Raw genomic sequence first — 13,968 nt, 5'->3', positions numbered from 1 at the left:
TCTATCTATCTATCTATCTATCTATCTGTCTGTCTGTCTGTCTGTCTGTCTGTCTGTCTGTCTGTCTGTCTGTCTGTCTGCTTGAGGCGGATCATTCTCGCTCTGTATTTGGATGTCGACCTGAATGGAATCAGTGCAGGTGTACAGTGCACCTCTAGATGCCGCTGTGACAAACGTCACACGATTTTCTGGCACTGAAGCGCTTGCTTGTCTTCGGCACTCGTTGACTCTACACAAATATGGACTGGACCCATGCTGCTGGATATCCATTCACAGAGTGAGTACACTGGAAATACAGGCTGTGTCTCTTAACCTAGCCAGCTGACTACCTGGACAGCGTTTTGGTGAAATATTATCTGCATTCGGTGCCCAAAATATTGTCAACACTAACGCCGAGCGCGCATACTGTACGCTGCCTAAAATGCTGTCTAGGTAGTCGCTATGTAGGTTTTGTAATACAGCCAAATGTCAAGTGTTCAGTAAGTGGTCGAGGTGGGTTCGCCGTACAGTAGCTGTATTTTGATGGCATGTTTTAGCTTAACATAACTTTTATGAACTTATAATTTGTCATTGGTCATTTCTGAAGTCTTTGTGATGGAATAATATCTCTCACTTAGAAGTTTACTTTGAAATACTAACTAGAGTGTGAAATTCGGCCTGCAAAATAATATGAAGCTGCTAAACATTTGAGTGAAATCGTGCCAGAGCTGAAAGCTGTAGATAAGGATGTTTGACTTTCATTAAAAACACGGTCCGTCTCTGAAGAATCACTCGCTGTGTGGTTAACTTGTGCACGTTATGAGGGAGTTCCTAAAGTGTGTAAACTGTAATTTGGGCACTCAACCTGAGAATGAACTATGGTTCTTCTTTAAAGTACAACCAGAGCTGATGTCAAAAAGAGAACTTCCCCAGACTAAGTCAGAGAGCCTAGAAATTTCAGTCAATAGAACTAATTACAAAAACACCCAGAGGGAACGAACTACACAACAAGGACAAAATTAATTAAAGACACAATGAAGGAAAGAAAGAACTTACTTTAGCCATTGACAAGGCTGATTATTTTTAACTGTTGTGACAGTCTCGCAGGCCTTTTAAAGTCCAAAACTTACTCGCTCAATCCCGTTCATTTACTCAGTTGTGAAGAAAGTAGCTGTGAGGTGTTTACCTTCAGAATCACCTTTCAGTTGTGCTTTATGCATTTGCAACTTTATGATGGTAATTATAATGACTGCATGTATTTCATGCATACCATTTTTTTTACATAATTTTTACATTCTCAAAAGCAGAATGATGCAGTGTTAATTTGTCAATATATATTTGTCAATATTGTCAATTTTTTTCAAATAAACATACACACATTCATAAGATGTGAAACATATGTAAATGTACAAATTACAGCACAGCCCATCTGTGCAATGTATAAATGAATCAAATTGAGAAAATAGAATGATTCGAGCATTTATAGGTACATGCATTTTTTCCCCCTTCTTTTGATCAGACTCAGAGCGTATCACCCTTTTCAATACCATAGAATTTTATTTGAAGCAAGCCAAATAAAATAAATATAACAACAACAACAACAAAATAAAACTATAATTCTTCCTAGAAAGCATGAGGGTGAATAAATAATGATAAAATAATATAATAAATAATAATGGTGCATTTCTCCTTTAAAGGAAAATTTGTTGAAAATATGTAAATGAATTTGTTTCTTTATCGGAAAAAATTTTGGAGAAATTTAGCTTTACATTACTTGCTCACCAATGGATCCTCTGCAGTGAATGGGTGCCGTCAAAATGACAGTTCAAATAACTGATAAAAACATCACAACAAACAAAAAAATAATCAGCACAACTCCAGTCCATCAATACATAATATCCTTTCGTGGAGCAAGTGATGTAATGGTACATTTCAACAAATCTGTTTCTGAGGAAGAAACAAACTCATCTATATCTTGGATGGCCTGAGGATGAGTAATTGTTTATTTTTGAGTGAACTATACCTAGGCCCACCTGGTGCAGTCTGTTTTTGACAGCACTCTACTTCCATCAATATTGTTGTGGGTGTCAGGTTGGATTAGAGCCTTTTAGTTGCTATGTTGATCCATTTTGGCAGAGTGTTAGGGATACACCTCTCTACCTTCATTGATCTGTTGCTCTCAGCAGGATTGATCCAAGTAATGACATTTTGCACTGTCTGTTGAGTTAATAATTATATATTTATCTTGCATATAATTCTCAAATTGGTTTCGGCTCAACCATTGCTGTCATAAACAACCAGGATAAGATAACCTGATTCAAAACGAAATCAACAATCAATGAAATTCTTTGTCTGGTCTTGAAGCTTGAAGCTTTTTAGCTTATGGTATAAATTTGTCAAAACTTCAGCTGTTCTCTTGTGGAAAAGAAGTACCCTTCAGCATATTTTCAAAAAGAGTAAGTGAAAGTGAAGTGAAAATGTCAAAATAATTATTACAGAAAGAATTGAACGTAATGTCTTCGGACACTCATATTAATTGCAATTAGATGAAAATGTAAAATTAGTTGAATTTCGAGTGCTTGTTTGACCGAATTAAGTGGGACTTAAATACCTTTACATGTTGCTATTGTATTTGAAATATGGTTAAAGAATCCTGACAAATTAAACAAATGTAACTAAAATCTACTTTAATTTCTATTGAAACTTGTAAGTCATATATTTAAATATATTTCTAATTACACGTTTATAATAATTAAGTTGTTTAAAGTTACATTTAATGGTTACACTTTATTTTAAGGTGTCCATGTTACAGTGTGATTATACATTTAAGTACTGAGTAATATTAATTAACTACATGTGCTTACTATATGTTTCGGGTTAAGAGTAGCGTTTGGCTTAAGGCTACTTGCATGTAATTATGCATAATTATTTAGTTATCGTTATTATTATAATTTAATATATATTTTATTGTAATGTGTAACAAGGACACACTAAACATTAACATTTATGCATTTAGCAGACGCTTTTATCCAAAGCGACTTACAGTGCATTCAGGCTATACATTTTTTTATTTTTTTTACCAGTATGTGTGTTCCCTGGGAATTGAACCCACAACCTTTTTCCGATGCTAATGCAATGCTCTATCACTGAGTCACAGAAACACATACACATTACACAGGACACCTTAAAATAAAGTGTTACCCATTTAAAATATGTAAACTTTAATATCAAACAACACATTATAGTTAAAATTATAATCGTGCTTTACATGTGATGAGTATGTTAGTTAACTCATAAAAACAGTTTCTTCTTTGAAGAATGACAAAATATTTTTTAACATTATGCAAAGTACTGTTACTGAATAGTAAAGCTTTTAATTTAACATTATTTCTATATGCACTTTTTAAAAATGTGCACTTAAGTGTTTTAAAAACCGTTCTGAAGTGTATTATCTTTAAGTGCACTTAACTGGTCTTTTATTGCAGTAATATTATATTGTATTATCTGCAAGTAGATGGAAAAAAATGGTGTAGTTCATTTAGAAATTGCTAGTAAATGTAAAATATAATTGATAAAAAATGTACATTGAAAAAATACATTCTCAAATGTGTGCTGTTGTCTTTTCTTTATTTAAGTGGGAACCTATAAGGTTCTTCGAATGAATAAACTGAGTAAAAGTAGGACTGGAGACCCGAAAGTAAACTACTGTAGTTACGTATTACAGGGGCAGAGCATAGAAAAGTCATATAGGAAAAGTGAGTTCATAGGACAAAGAGTTCACATAGACAAGGTGGTGGTGAGTGATCTGATCTTGTTAATAGCTGAGCATTTCTATGATTTTTGTATTGTGTTTAAAATTCTTTAAATGGTTTAAGTGTTTTAGTTTTCAGTGCATCTCTTTATCTGTCATAATAGAAACCTCTTGTTTTGATTAGTAAATCTAATTAGTCAGATATTCACTTTACAGAAACAAAGTCTTTTATTATTGTATGTTTTTCTTTATTTTCCTCTACAGTTGGTGAATCCAGCTTATTATAAACACGACCATGGATGAATTCGCTCCATTAGATTGCCTTTTGCCTTCAGGTATTTATTCATTGTAAACTCATTTAAAAGTCTGAATGCATTTATTCTCGCCCCATGCATGCATTTACACTTTGTCCCGAAGAACATAAACATAGTTAATAAATGTATCACAGTGCAACACAGTTACACTTCAAATCCTTTAAATTGGCCACTTTGCATGTTCACAGTTATTATAAGGTGCTATATGTCCTACGCATTCCAACCTCATTTAACTGAAAATCTTTTATTTTCAGTGTTTTTAATCCACAACAGCTAAGCATAAGATTTAAAATGGTTTATTATTTCCATCATTTCTGTGTTTCTTATGCCCCTCCACACCTCCACATTCAGGTGTAATTATTTTTTTAATAATTTACTCAGTTTGCACAGATGAGACTACACAAACTCTGGAAAATTGATGATATCAAATGCATGTTTTGCATATTTTACAAATTTTTATTAGATCTCTATATATAGTTTAGGCTCTTTTAATATATTTCCTTAAAACTTTGCTGTTTACTTAAGCAAAAAAATAAAAAGAAACAGGAACTATTAAAACCAGCCAGATTAGCATGCTACTTTATTTCAAAACTCAGGCAATGCTGGGTCTGGTAGTTTAGTATTTTGTTTTGTAACAGGATGGTAGAAGCAATTTGGTAATCAGCTAATGAGCAAAGTCAAGTTTACTTTCTGCAAAAATGGATAACGGCCCCCCATGCAATAACTGGAAAAAAAGACCCATTTATAAAAATCGGACTGAAGTCTACAGCAAAATAACAGATGTGTTTTAATTTTTTTGCTCCAAATTATATCCGTGTCTGGGAATGGTGCCCCATAAATACATGACCAGAAAGTAAGTAATCAGGCTCTAATGATTGGCCAAGAATTGCAGCCATGCTTTCAATGTGTCTGAGATTGCCTGTGGTCATTACAGTAATGAATGCATTCTCAACGACTGACATATCAACTTTTGTCTTGCTGTTAGCTTCCCTGCAAATTTGCACCGGTAAGGTGGTAAAGAAGGTTCACAACCCGACCACTAAATGGCTGTATACCACTTTTGCTCTGTATTTCCAAAACCTGTGTCTTCACAAACCACAAACCATACTGTTTAACCAGACAGACAAAGGCTGCTCTTTAGGAATTCTTAAAACAAACTTTTTTTCATAGCCTAATAGATCCTCGTAATTAGAAGAACTTTTGGAAACATAAAGAGCAGTATTATTTTAGCATTATTTATTTTCTAATATAGTATCTGTGTCTATATTAAATTATATGAAGTTTCTTCTGTCACAAAGATAAATATTTTGTGTGTGTAAACATATTTGGCATATTTCTGATTTTTATTCTGATTGGTATTTTGAATTAGCTTCCATTTTAATATTTTAAGTTTAAGTTTGTTTTTGTAATATTATAATTATTAGATGAAACGACAACAATCCAGTAGTGGAGTAAAAAAGCCCTAAGATTGCATGCATTATTATATGTAATATGTAGTGCAGTGGTTTTCAACCTGTGGTATTGCAGGTGGGCCGCCAATTATTTTCTGTTCATTTCCAGTCCATTCTAGGGCTGTGCGATTAAAAGAAAACGTCCTAAAATCACGATTTGAGCGTGCGCATATGCCTAACTCCAGGTTCACACACTGTCTGTGATGCGCCTTTTTTCTGAGCCAATGTTGACGGATCAGAGCGTTCTCACTGCGGTAAAAGGCTAGAAATAAAAACGTGCGAAAATAATTAATGTCTAACACATGAGCATAGAGTGAATTTGTTAGTGAACAGGATGCAGTTTAAGTGAGAGGAGACACGTTTTAAGTGTGCACACTCTCTCCTCGCAAAGCAGCGTGTATCTGAGCAAGCACGACCGGTTTTGTGACAGAGCAAAGGAAATCTGCTGCGAACAGAGAGATTCGCACTCGTGCATTATTTTAATGTGCTTTCGCGTTATATTTATGCGCTCTCACTGCTGACCGCATACACATACTGTATACACACTGCAAACACCTGAGGCACCGCTACAATTAATGAGCTCTATGAACAATGCATGGCAAAAAAGAAAAAAAGTCCCTATATACAGGATTTTTTTATTATTATTATTTTTTTTTTGCCACAAGTCTATACATTTTTTTACATCTTCACTATAGTGATAATTTTGACTTATGTCTGTTCTAGAGATGTTACAACTTTTTGATAAAGCTCTGATTGGTTTTCTTTTGGAAATATGTTTCAAATTAATCCTGAATGCATTTATGACTGTAAAAGCACAATTGCAAAATTGATCAAAAAAATCGCGATAGTTTTTTTTTTTTTTTTGTCCATATCGCACAGCCCTAGTTTATTCAATAAATATAGTTTAAAATCTAGCTTCTGAGTACTAAGTTATTAACCCAACAATAGCGGGGTCAGTTAATTTTTTTGAAGTGGGCCGCGCAAACATATGTGTTTGGTTGTGTGGGCCGCGAGTTGAAAAAGGTTGGGAACCACTGATGTAGTGTAATGTAATGAAATAATTACATGTAGTAATTATTTTGCCATGATTGCAAAATCAGTTTTTTTTTAATCACAGTTTCAACTTAAACATTTTGTTCTTGCATTTACTGTAGAGCTTTACTGTAGAACTAGTGTTAGAGTGCTTGCTGTACCTAATTTTTTATAAAATTGTCCCGTAAGGTCTACATACTCATGAGAATTCAAGACAAAAGACTCTATTCCCTGGAATAGATGGACTCGTGAACATACGCTTCTCTGAAATGTTCTGTATAACCCTTCAGTAAAATGAAGACTGAAGACATGACCCAGATTTTCGACCTGGTCCAAAAATACGCCATTCTCGATTCTCATGTCTCCACATGTGCTTTCAATCCTTTAATTCATACATATTCAATAAATGTATGTTTAATAGAAGGCTTTTCAGAATAAGAAATTGCGTTTCATGTCCTACTCATTCCAATTTGTAAACTAATCAAACCCAGCTTGTGTATGTGTTGAATTGCAAATTTGTTGTATCCTAATGAACAGAAAGCTCTCAGCTAATTTGGCATATGATAATTTCTGTGTATTTCAATTGATAATTCCCAAAGAAAATATTCAAATGAGGAAAATGTCCTTGGTGCTCTACTTAAAGTTTGTTCTGTCAAAAATGTAATTTACCGGAAGAGGAGATCTGAAATGTGAAAAACCAGTGTGGTATAACTGTTGCAAAACACAAATGTTGTTTCTTCTTGGAGTCGTCTACCTTTCGCCACTGCCAATGGTGTAGCGATAGCTCTCATTTATTTATACATTGTGTTTGCACTTCAGGACCTTGATATTTTCTCAGTCTGTTCTGCCAGATGTCTTCTGTTCACAGCTGCATCAGGATACCTGTGACTTATTCCGAGAGAGTTTTGACACGTACACTTTGTACTCATTATATTTGCTCAACCTGTGATGTTGGTTACTCTTTTTTTTTTAACTATGTGCACAAAAAAAAATCAATGCATTAATGCAGCTCTATGTCCTCAATACTGCCAGTATTTATTAGCCATGTAGAGATTTTGGGATGTTATTCAATTGTAGCACTGTGCTGAACAGAGAAGCGTCTGATTAGCTTCATGTTCAAATAACTATAATTAAATGTGTGAGCAGCTTGGCTCTGAAATGTATCGCAATTAAATGTGTGAACGCATGCATATGGGACTGTTTGGAGCTCTGAGATGCCTTACAGAACATTATCTTGAAATATTAAAAACACTAAGTTATGGAGTAATCGCATTTGATTTTCTACCATAGTTTTTCAGATTGTATAGTTGGATCAGTATGTGACAGAACGTGACTTATATGTTCCAATTTTGTTTTGTTTTTGTTTTTTTGGAACTGTGGATTAACGTTTCCCACATTTTTTATTCTACTGCCTCCAAAATTCTTTTTTTATATATATATATAAAAATATAATAATATTAGGGTTAGTTTCCACAAAAAAAAAGAAAAAAAGAAAGAATAAGAAATAATGTTTTGCTCTAAAAGAAATGAAGTGAAAGATTTTAATGAATTTTTTCATTACATTTGAGCACCTAATTTCTCATTACTGTCTTTTATTCATGTATTTGATTAATTTATTAATTGATTGATTCATTCATTAATTTAATTAAGAAATATTTTTTAAGCACCCCTTTTTTCATGTTTCATTACTTTTTTATGTATTAATTAATTAATTAATTAATTAATTAATTAATTAATTAATTAATTAATTAATTCATTCATTCATTCATTCATTCATTCATTCATTCATTCATTCACTCATTTATTCATTTATTCATTTATTCATTTATCCAAGTAATAAATAAATATGTAATTAAAATCAAAATGTAACATTTCTGTTCTCATATTATGGGAGCTTATACATAGTGGTGAAGGGTTTTGCTGAATTTTTTTGATTATGAATTGGTTTTCTGTAGAGTAACCAAGAATAAAAGTGATCTTCTACATTTTATATGTTAAATAATATCTGTAAAGCTGAAATTGCTTTGTTAATATTACACAGTTTACTTTACATTGCTGTACATAAAGTACACCTAGCTGTTGTAGAAAAACCATCAGAATTTGTTTAGGCAATTATCAAAAGCATTAGGCTCCATTATACGTTATTACTCTTGGCGTTTTCATTAGCTGCTTCTATTTAGAGCTGTATCTCACCAGATCAAACCAAATATGACAATGTTTTTCTCAGTTTCACTCTGTAAATGGGAGGACTGAGACTACTTCATAACCACAGGATGCTGTTGAAATATAGCTGCCCATTAATGTTCGCTTTCTGTGTGTTTCTCTGTTCTTTCACCAGGAAAACAGAAGATTTGCTTGGTTATCCTAAATCAGCCGATAGATGAGCGGTACTTTCATGTGTTGTGGAGTAAAGGTATTGATTTTATGATGAATATCACACATCTGCCTATGATTTGATGCTTGTCTGTACTTGTATGGATTGCTTGTGCAGTGGAAAATGGCTACATACCTGGCACAGAACTCTCTGGAAAAGGTCAGACAGGCCTAATTGATGATATATAGGGCCACTGTATGCTATAAAGCCCCTATAACCCATAATGCATTAGTCATCCCCACTGGGTGAGCAATGATTACATAACTCTTCGGTTTTCTGTTTGTTTTCATAGTGCTGTGTGCTTTCAGGTACCTTTACTTGTTGATCTCAACCAGTTTTCAATTGCAGCCTGAATAACAGCACTTGTAGAATTGTAGATCATGATTAGTTAAAGGGTGTGTCTTAAATGATGCAATGTAGTACACACTACGCAGTCAGGACCATGATTGTCAGTGTGCACCAGTATTGTTATTGTTGTAGGAGCCACTACTATGTTTGACGTTCCAAAAGAGGACACATCTATAAATCAGTGGTTAAGTTGTATTTACAACACTGTTCCAGAACAGTTCCAAACAAATATCCATGTGAGTGCAATGCATTGAACCGTTTCTTGAACCTATAATGCGAGTTTTTCTGACTCACAAACTGTATGTATGTTTTAATTTTAAAGGGGACCTATTATGCCCCTTTTCACAAGATGTAAAAAAGTCTCTGATGTTCCCAGAGTGTGTATGTAAAGTTTTAACTCAAAATACTTTACAGATCATTTTTTATAGCTCATTAAATTTGCCATTTTTTGGGTATGGGTATTTTTGTTTCTTCCCCTTTAAATGCAAATGAGCTGGTGCTCCAGGGTTGAGAGCGGAGCTTCAAGAGCTCAAGCATCCAGCAATACCGGTGCTATCTTTGCGAATAAAAACTCCACTATTTGTACAAGCCTTTTATCTTTACAGAAAACGCACTCGGTCATCGACTGTGCCTAAAAAATGCACTTTATGAATTACACAGAAGAAGCACGGCACGATAAAAAATAACTCATTTTGCCATCGCATGCTATTACAAACTTTATAAGCCCCACTTGTGATTATGAGCCCAACTAATTCCAGTGGTCAGCTTCACTTTGCTTTTATATGAACTTTTAACTCCCACTTTCCTGTTCACAATCATTTTGGTAGCACGTGAAGGCAGCATCAGTTAAAACAGACAATGGTAGCTTTAGCAACATTAGCCTTACAGAGTGCCAAGTAGGTCTATTAGAAAGACAATTTGGAAAACTAACGCATGACACCAAATAAATAAAACAATGTTCTTTTTAGCAATGTCATATGGAACTTTAACTAAAATGAAAAATATAAAAAAATATTTTTTGTTAATTGAAATTAAACTGAAGTGAAATAAAACTATTCAATCTTAAAAGAACAAAAAAATTGTATGTGATTAATCAGCACTAACAGCACTTTGACAGCACTAATAAATATATATATATATATATATATATATATATAGTTTAAGATATCAGGGATGGAAATTAGCACCAGCCAAATGCGGGTGATTTTGTATTGTGATGTAAATAAAAATAGCATATAGTTTCACCTGGCCGGTGGCCAAAAAAAGTTAATTTCCATCCCTAGTGTGTGTTCAACACGCAATAAAGTGTAATATCATCCGAAGCAGCTCCGTGGAGAAAGGCAGTGTAAACCGGGCTCGAAACGGCAACGTTTTTCCCAGTACAGTGTTTGCAGCTGAAGTTAGAGCCACTAGCGGAGTGATATATTTGTTGGTCGCGTGAAGAGTTGAATTTGTTATAGCGCACAAATTTTCGCATAATGTCACATCTCTGTCAAACCCCTGTAAGTTCATTGTCCTCCAGCATTCTGCAACATTTTAGATTAAATGGACAGTTCGTGTTTATCTTATTGTTTTTAATGGCATAATAGGAAAACTAACAAACAGTATTATCGGTCGCGTGTCTAATAACTGCTGTCTGGGGGATGCATTTTATTTCCAGTCCTCAAATACTATTTCAGAAGTTAGCTCTGTGGATAGTAAGTTATTAAGCTGTTCATTTTTGTTTGTAGAAACAACATTGTATACACATAGATCTTGTAGTATTAATTTTCACATTCAGTTACATATTGTCTGTTAAAAACAAGAAAGTGGCTGGTAAAAACATTGAGTGGCTGGTAGATTTTGAAATCCACCAGCCACAGTAGCCGGTTTACAAAAAAAGTTAATTTCCATTCCTGATTAAAAATGTAATCAAATTAATTCAGTGATTTATTTTACTGTAAAACATCTCAAGATAATTAATTACATTAGATATTACATCAGTGAGGCGGATGAATAAATAATTTAAAAACATAATTTTTTTTTCTTCTAGCAAAGGTTTGGGGACATGAGTAATTGAATTAATTTTCCTATTGCATTATGTTTTCATAATTAATTGGACTAAATTCGTCCGTTAATTTGATTGACCTAGTTTGTTTCTTTAAAGGATTTTTAGGACTATCAAAGTGCTTTCAGTCAAGAAAATGCTATTTTTTATTCATCACATGCATTTTGGTGTTTAATATAGACTCTTCCCTTCAAATGGTTGCCACTTTGTTTTATGCATGGCGAGAGTTTGTCAACTATATTGCTCTAGCTTTTGTTGGTTTCAGAAGTTGAACTCGTTTAAAAACTCTTGATCATGTAATTCCTCTGCCCTTTGCATCAGAGATACTGTGCATTTTTCATGCGGCTTTGCTCTGGAGGCAGAGCAGGTGGGCGACGAGTGTGTTGCTGGTAGCAGGGTGAACATATCCAGATGGTTTTCCTTGAGGGACTGGGGCAGGGTGCTCCACCCCTCCTCCAGTGTGCCTCAGAAGTGCAGTCCTATGGGCCCGTGGCACCACCAGTGCTCTGTAGGACTGGATGATCAAAGACGGCTCTTTGCAGATACCATCACATTTTTGGATGCTTTTCAAAAGTCCCTTCAAAAGTTCACGTCTTTCTTATTCCAGTTGCATTATTAGTACTGACTTTAAACCGCAAACACTTTCTGTGTCTTAACCACTGAGGAAGTGACGTACTAGTGGATTAGAAAATGCATGCTATGGGCCTTAAACAATAGCTGCCAAGCTTGATTTGAAACTAACAAACACAAGGCTGAAATAAATGGAAATGCAGTTTATTCATTATGTTGTGATTTAGTACCTGTCATATTTCTGTGTCAAATTAAACATGGCAGCTACTTTCAATGGGTCTATTTCTGTTTTTTACACTACTGTTCAAAAGTTTGGGGAGCTTAAAAAATAGCTACATTTGTTTTAGAAAAAAATACTGTAAAAACAGTAATAAAAGTAACTGTTTTCTGCTGGTCATATAATTAGAAAAAAAGTTGATTTATTTAACCTATTACATTCAAAAAGTGAAACTTGTATGTTATATTCATTCATTACACACAGATTGATATATTTCAAATGTTTATTTCTTTTAATTTTGATGATTATAACTGACAACTAAGGAAAATCCAAAATTCGGTATCTCAGAAAATTAGAATATTGTGAAAAGGTTCAATATTGAATACACCTGATGCCACACTCTAATCAGCTAATTAACTCAAAACACCTGCAAAGGCCTTTAAATGGTCTCTCAGTCTAGTTCTGTAGGCTACACAATCAAGGGTAAGACTACGACTATTGACACCTTGCACAAGGAGGACAAGACACAAAAGGACATTGCAGAGGCTGGCTGTTCACAGAGAGTGTCCAAGCACCTTAATAGAGAGGCAAAGGGAAGGAAAAGATGTGGTTGAAAAAAAGTGTACAAGCAATAGGGATAACCACACCCTGGTGAGGATTGTGAAACAAAACCCATCCAAAAATGCGTGGGAGATTCACAAAGAGTGTACTGCAGCTGGAGTCAGTGCTTCAAGAACCACTACGCACAGACGTATGCAAGACATGGGTTTCAGCTGTCACATTCCTTGTGTCAAGCCACTCTTGAACAACAGACATCGTCAGAAGCATCTCACTTCAAAAAGGACTGGACTGCTGCTGAGTGGTCCAAAGTAATGTTCTCTGATGAAAGTAAATTTAGCATTCTCTTTGGAAATCAGGGTCCCAGAGTCTGGAGGAGGAGAGGAAAGGCACACAATCCACGTTGCTTGAGGTCCAGTGTAAAGTTTCCACAGTTATTGATGGTTTGGGGTGCCATGTCATCTGCTGGTGTTGGTCCACTGTGTTTCCTGAGGTATTAGGTCAACGCAACCGTATACCAGGATGTTTTAGAGCACTTCATGCTTCCTGCTGCTGACCAACTTTATGGAGATGCAGATTTCATTTTCCAACAGGACTTGGCACCTGCGCACAGTGCCAAAGCTTCCAGTACCTGGTTTAAGGACCCTGTTCTTAATTGGCCAGCAAACTCGCCTGACCTTAACCCCATAGAAAATCTATGGGGTATTGTGAAGAGGAAAATGCAACATGCCAGACCCAACAATCCAGAAGAGCTGAAGGCCACTATCAGAGCAACTTGGGCTCTCATAACACCTGAGCAGTGCCACAGACTGATCAACTCCATGCCACGCTGCATTGCTGCAGTAATTCAGGCAAAAGGAGCCCCAACTAAGTATTGAGCTCTGTACATGCTCACACTTTTCATTATTATACTTTTTATATGTATTATATATATGTATGTATGTATGTATGTATGTGTGTATATATATATATATATATATATATATATATATATATATATATATATATATATATATATATATATATATTATTCCTGTCATAGCAAGGCTGAATTTATTGCATAATATTTTTGTGGAAACTGACATTTTTTTTAAGGATATTTTTGATGAATAGAAAAAAAAACACCATTTATTTGAAATAGAAATCTTTTGTAACATTATAAATATATTTGCTGTCATGTTAAAGGATCAATTTAGTGCATCCTTGCTTAATAACAGTATTAATGTATTATACAAAAATAAAATTTTACTGACCAAACAATTTTTGAACAATGATGTATGTAAAACAAAATGTTTTGCCTTAAGGTTAACGTTAATTTAGGTGTCTA

At 34.4% G+C, this 13,968-nt stretch overlaps 1 protein-coding gene across 3 annotated transcripts in view; it reads left to right on the top strand.

Annotated features, from left to right (window-relative positions):
- The first annotated feature begins 182 nt into the window (after positions 1-182).
- Positions 183-13,968, top strand: part of tpk1 (thiamin pyrophosphokinase 1) — a 61,898-nt gene continuing 48,112 nt past the window's right edge. Inside the window, exons 1-3 of one of the 3 annotated variants that reach the window (XM_052595882.1) lie at positions 183-277; positions 3,995-4,065; positions 8,866-8,940. In XM_052595882.1, coding sequence (XP_052451842.1) covers positions 4,026-4,065; positions 8,866-8,940 — 115 coding nt within the window. In that variant the 5' untranslated portion in view covers positions 183-277; positions 3,995-4,025. Of the gene's footprint in view, positions 278-434; positions 493-3,994; positions 4,066-8,865; positions 8,941-13,968 lie in introns of those variants that run through there. The other 2 variants (XM_052595884.1, XM_052595885.1) reach the window with 2 other exon arrangements.

The sequence above is a fragment of the Carassius gibelio genome, chromosome B24 (assembly GCF_023724105.1).
Source record: "Carassius gibelio isolate Cgi1373 ecotype wild population from Czech Republic chromosome B24, carGib1.2-hapl.c, whole genome shotgun sequence".
Classification (NCBI taxonomy): Eukaryota; Metazoa; Chordata; class Actinopteri; order Cypriniformes; family Cyprinidae; genus Carassius; species Carassius gibelio.
This window is presented reverse-complemented; position numbering and strand designations above follow the sequence as displayed.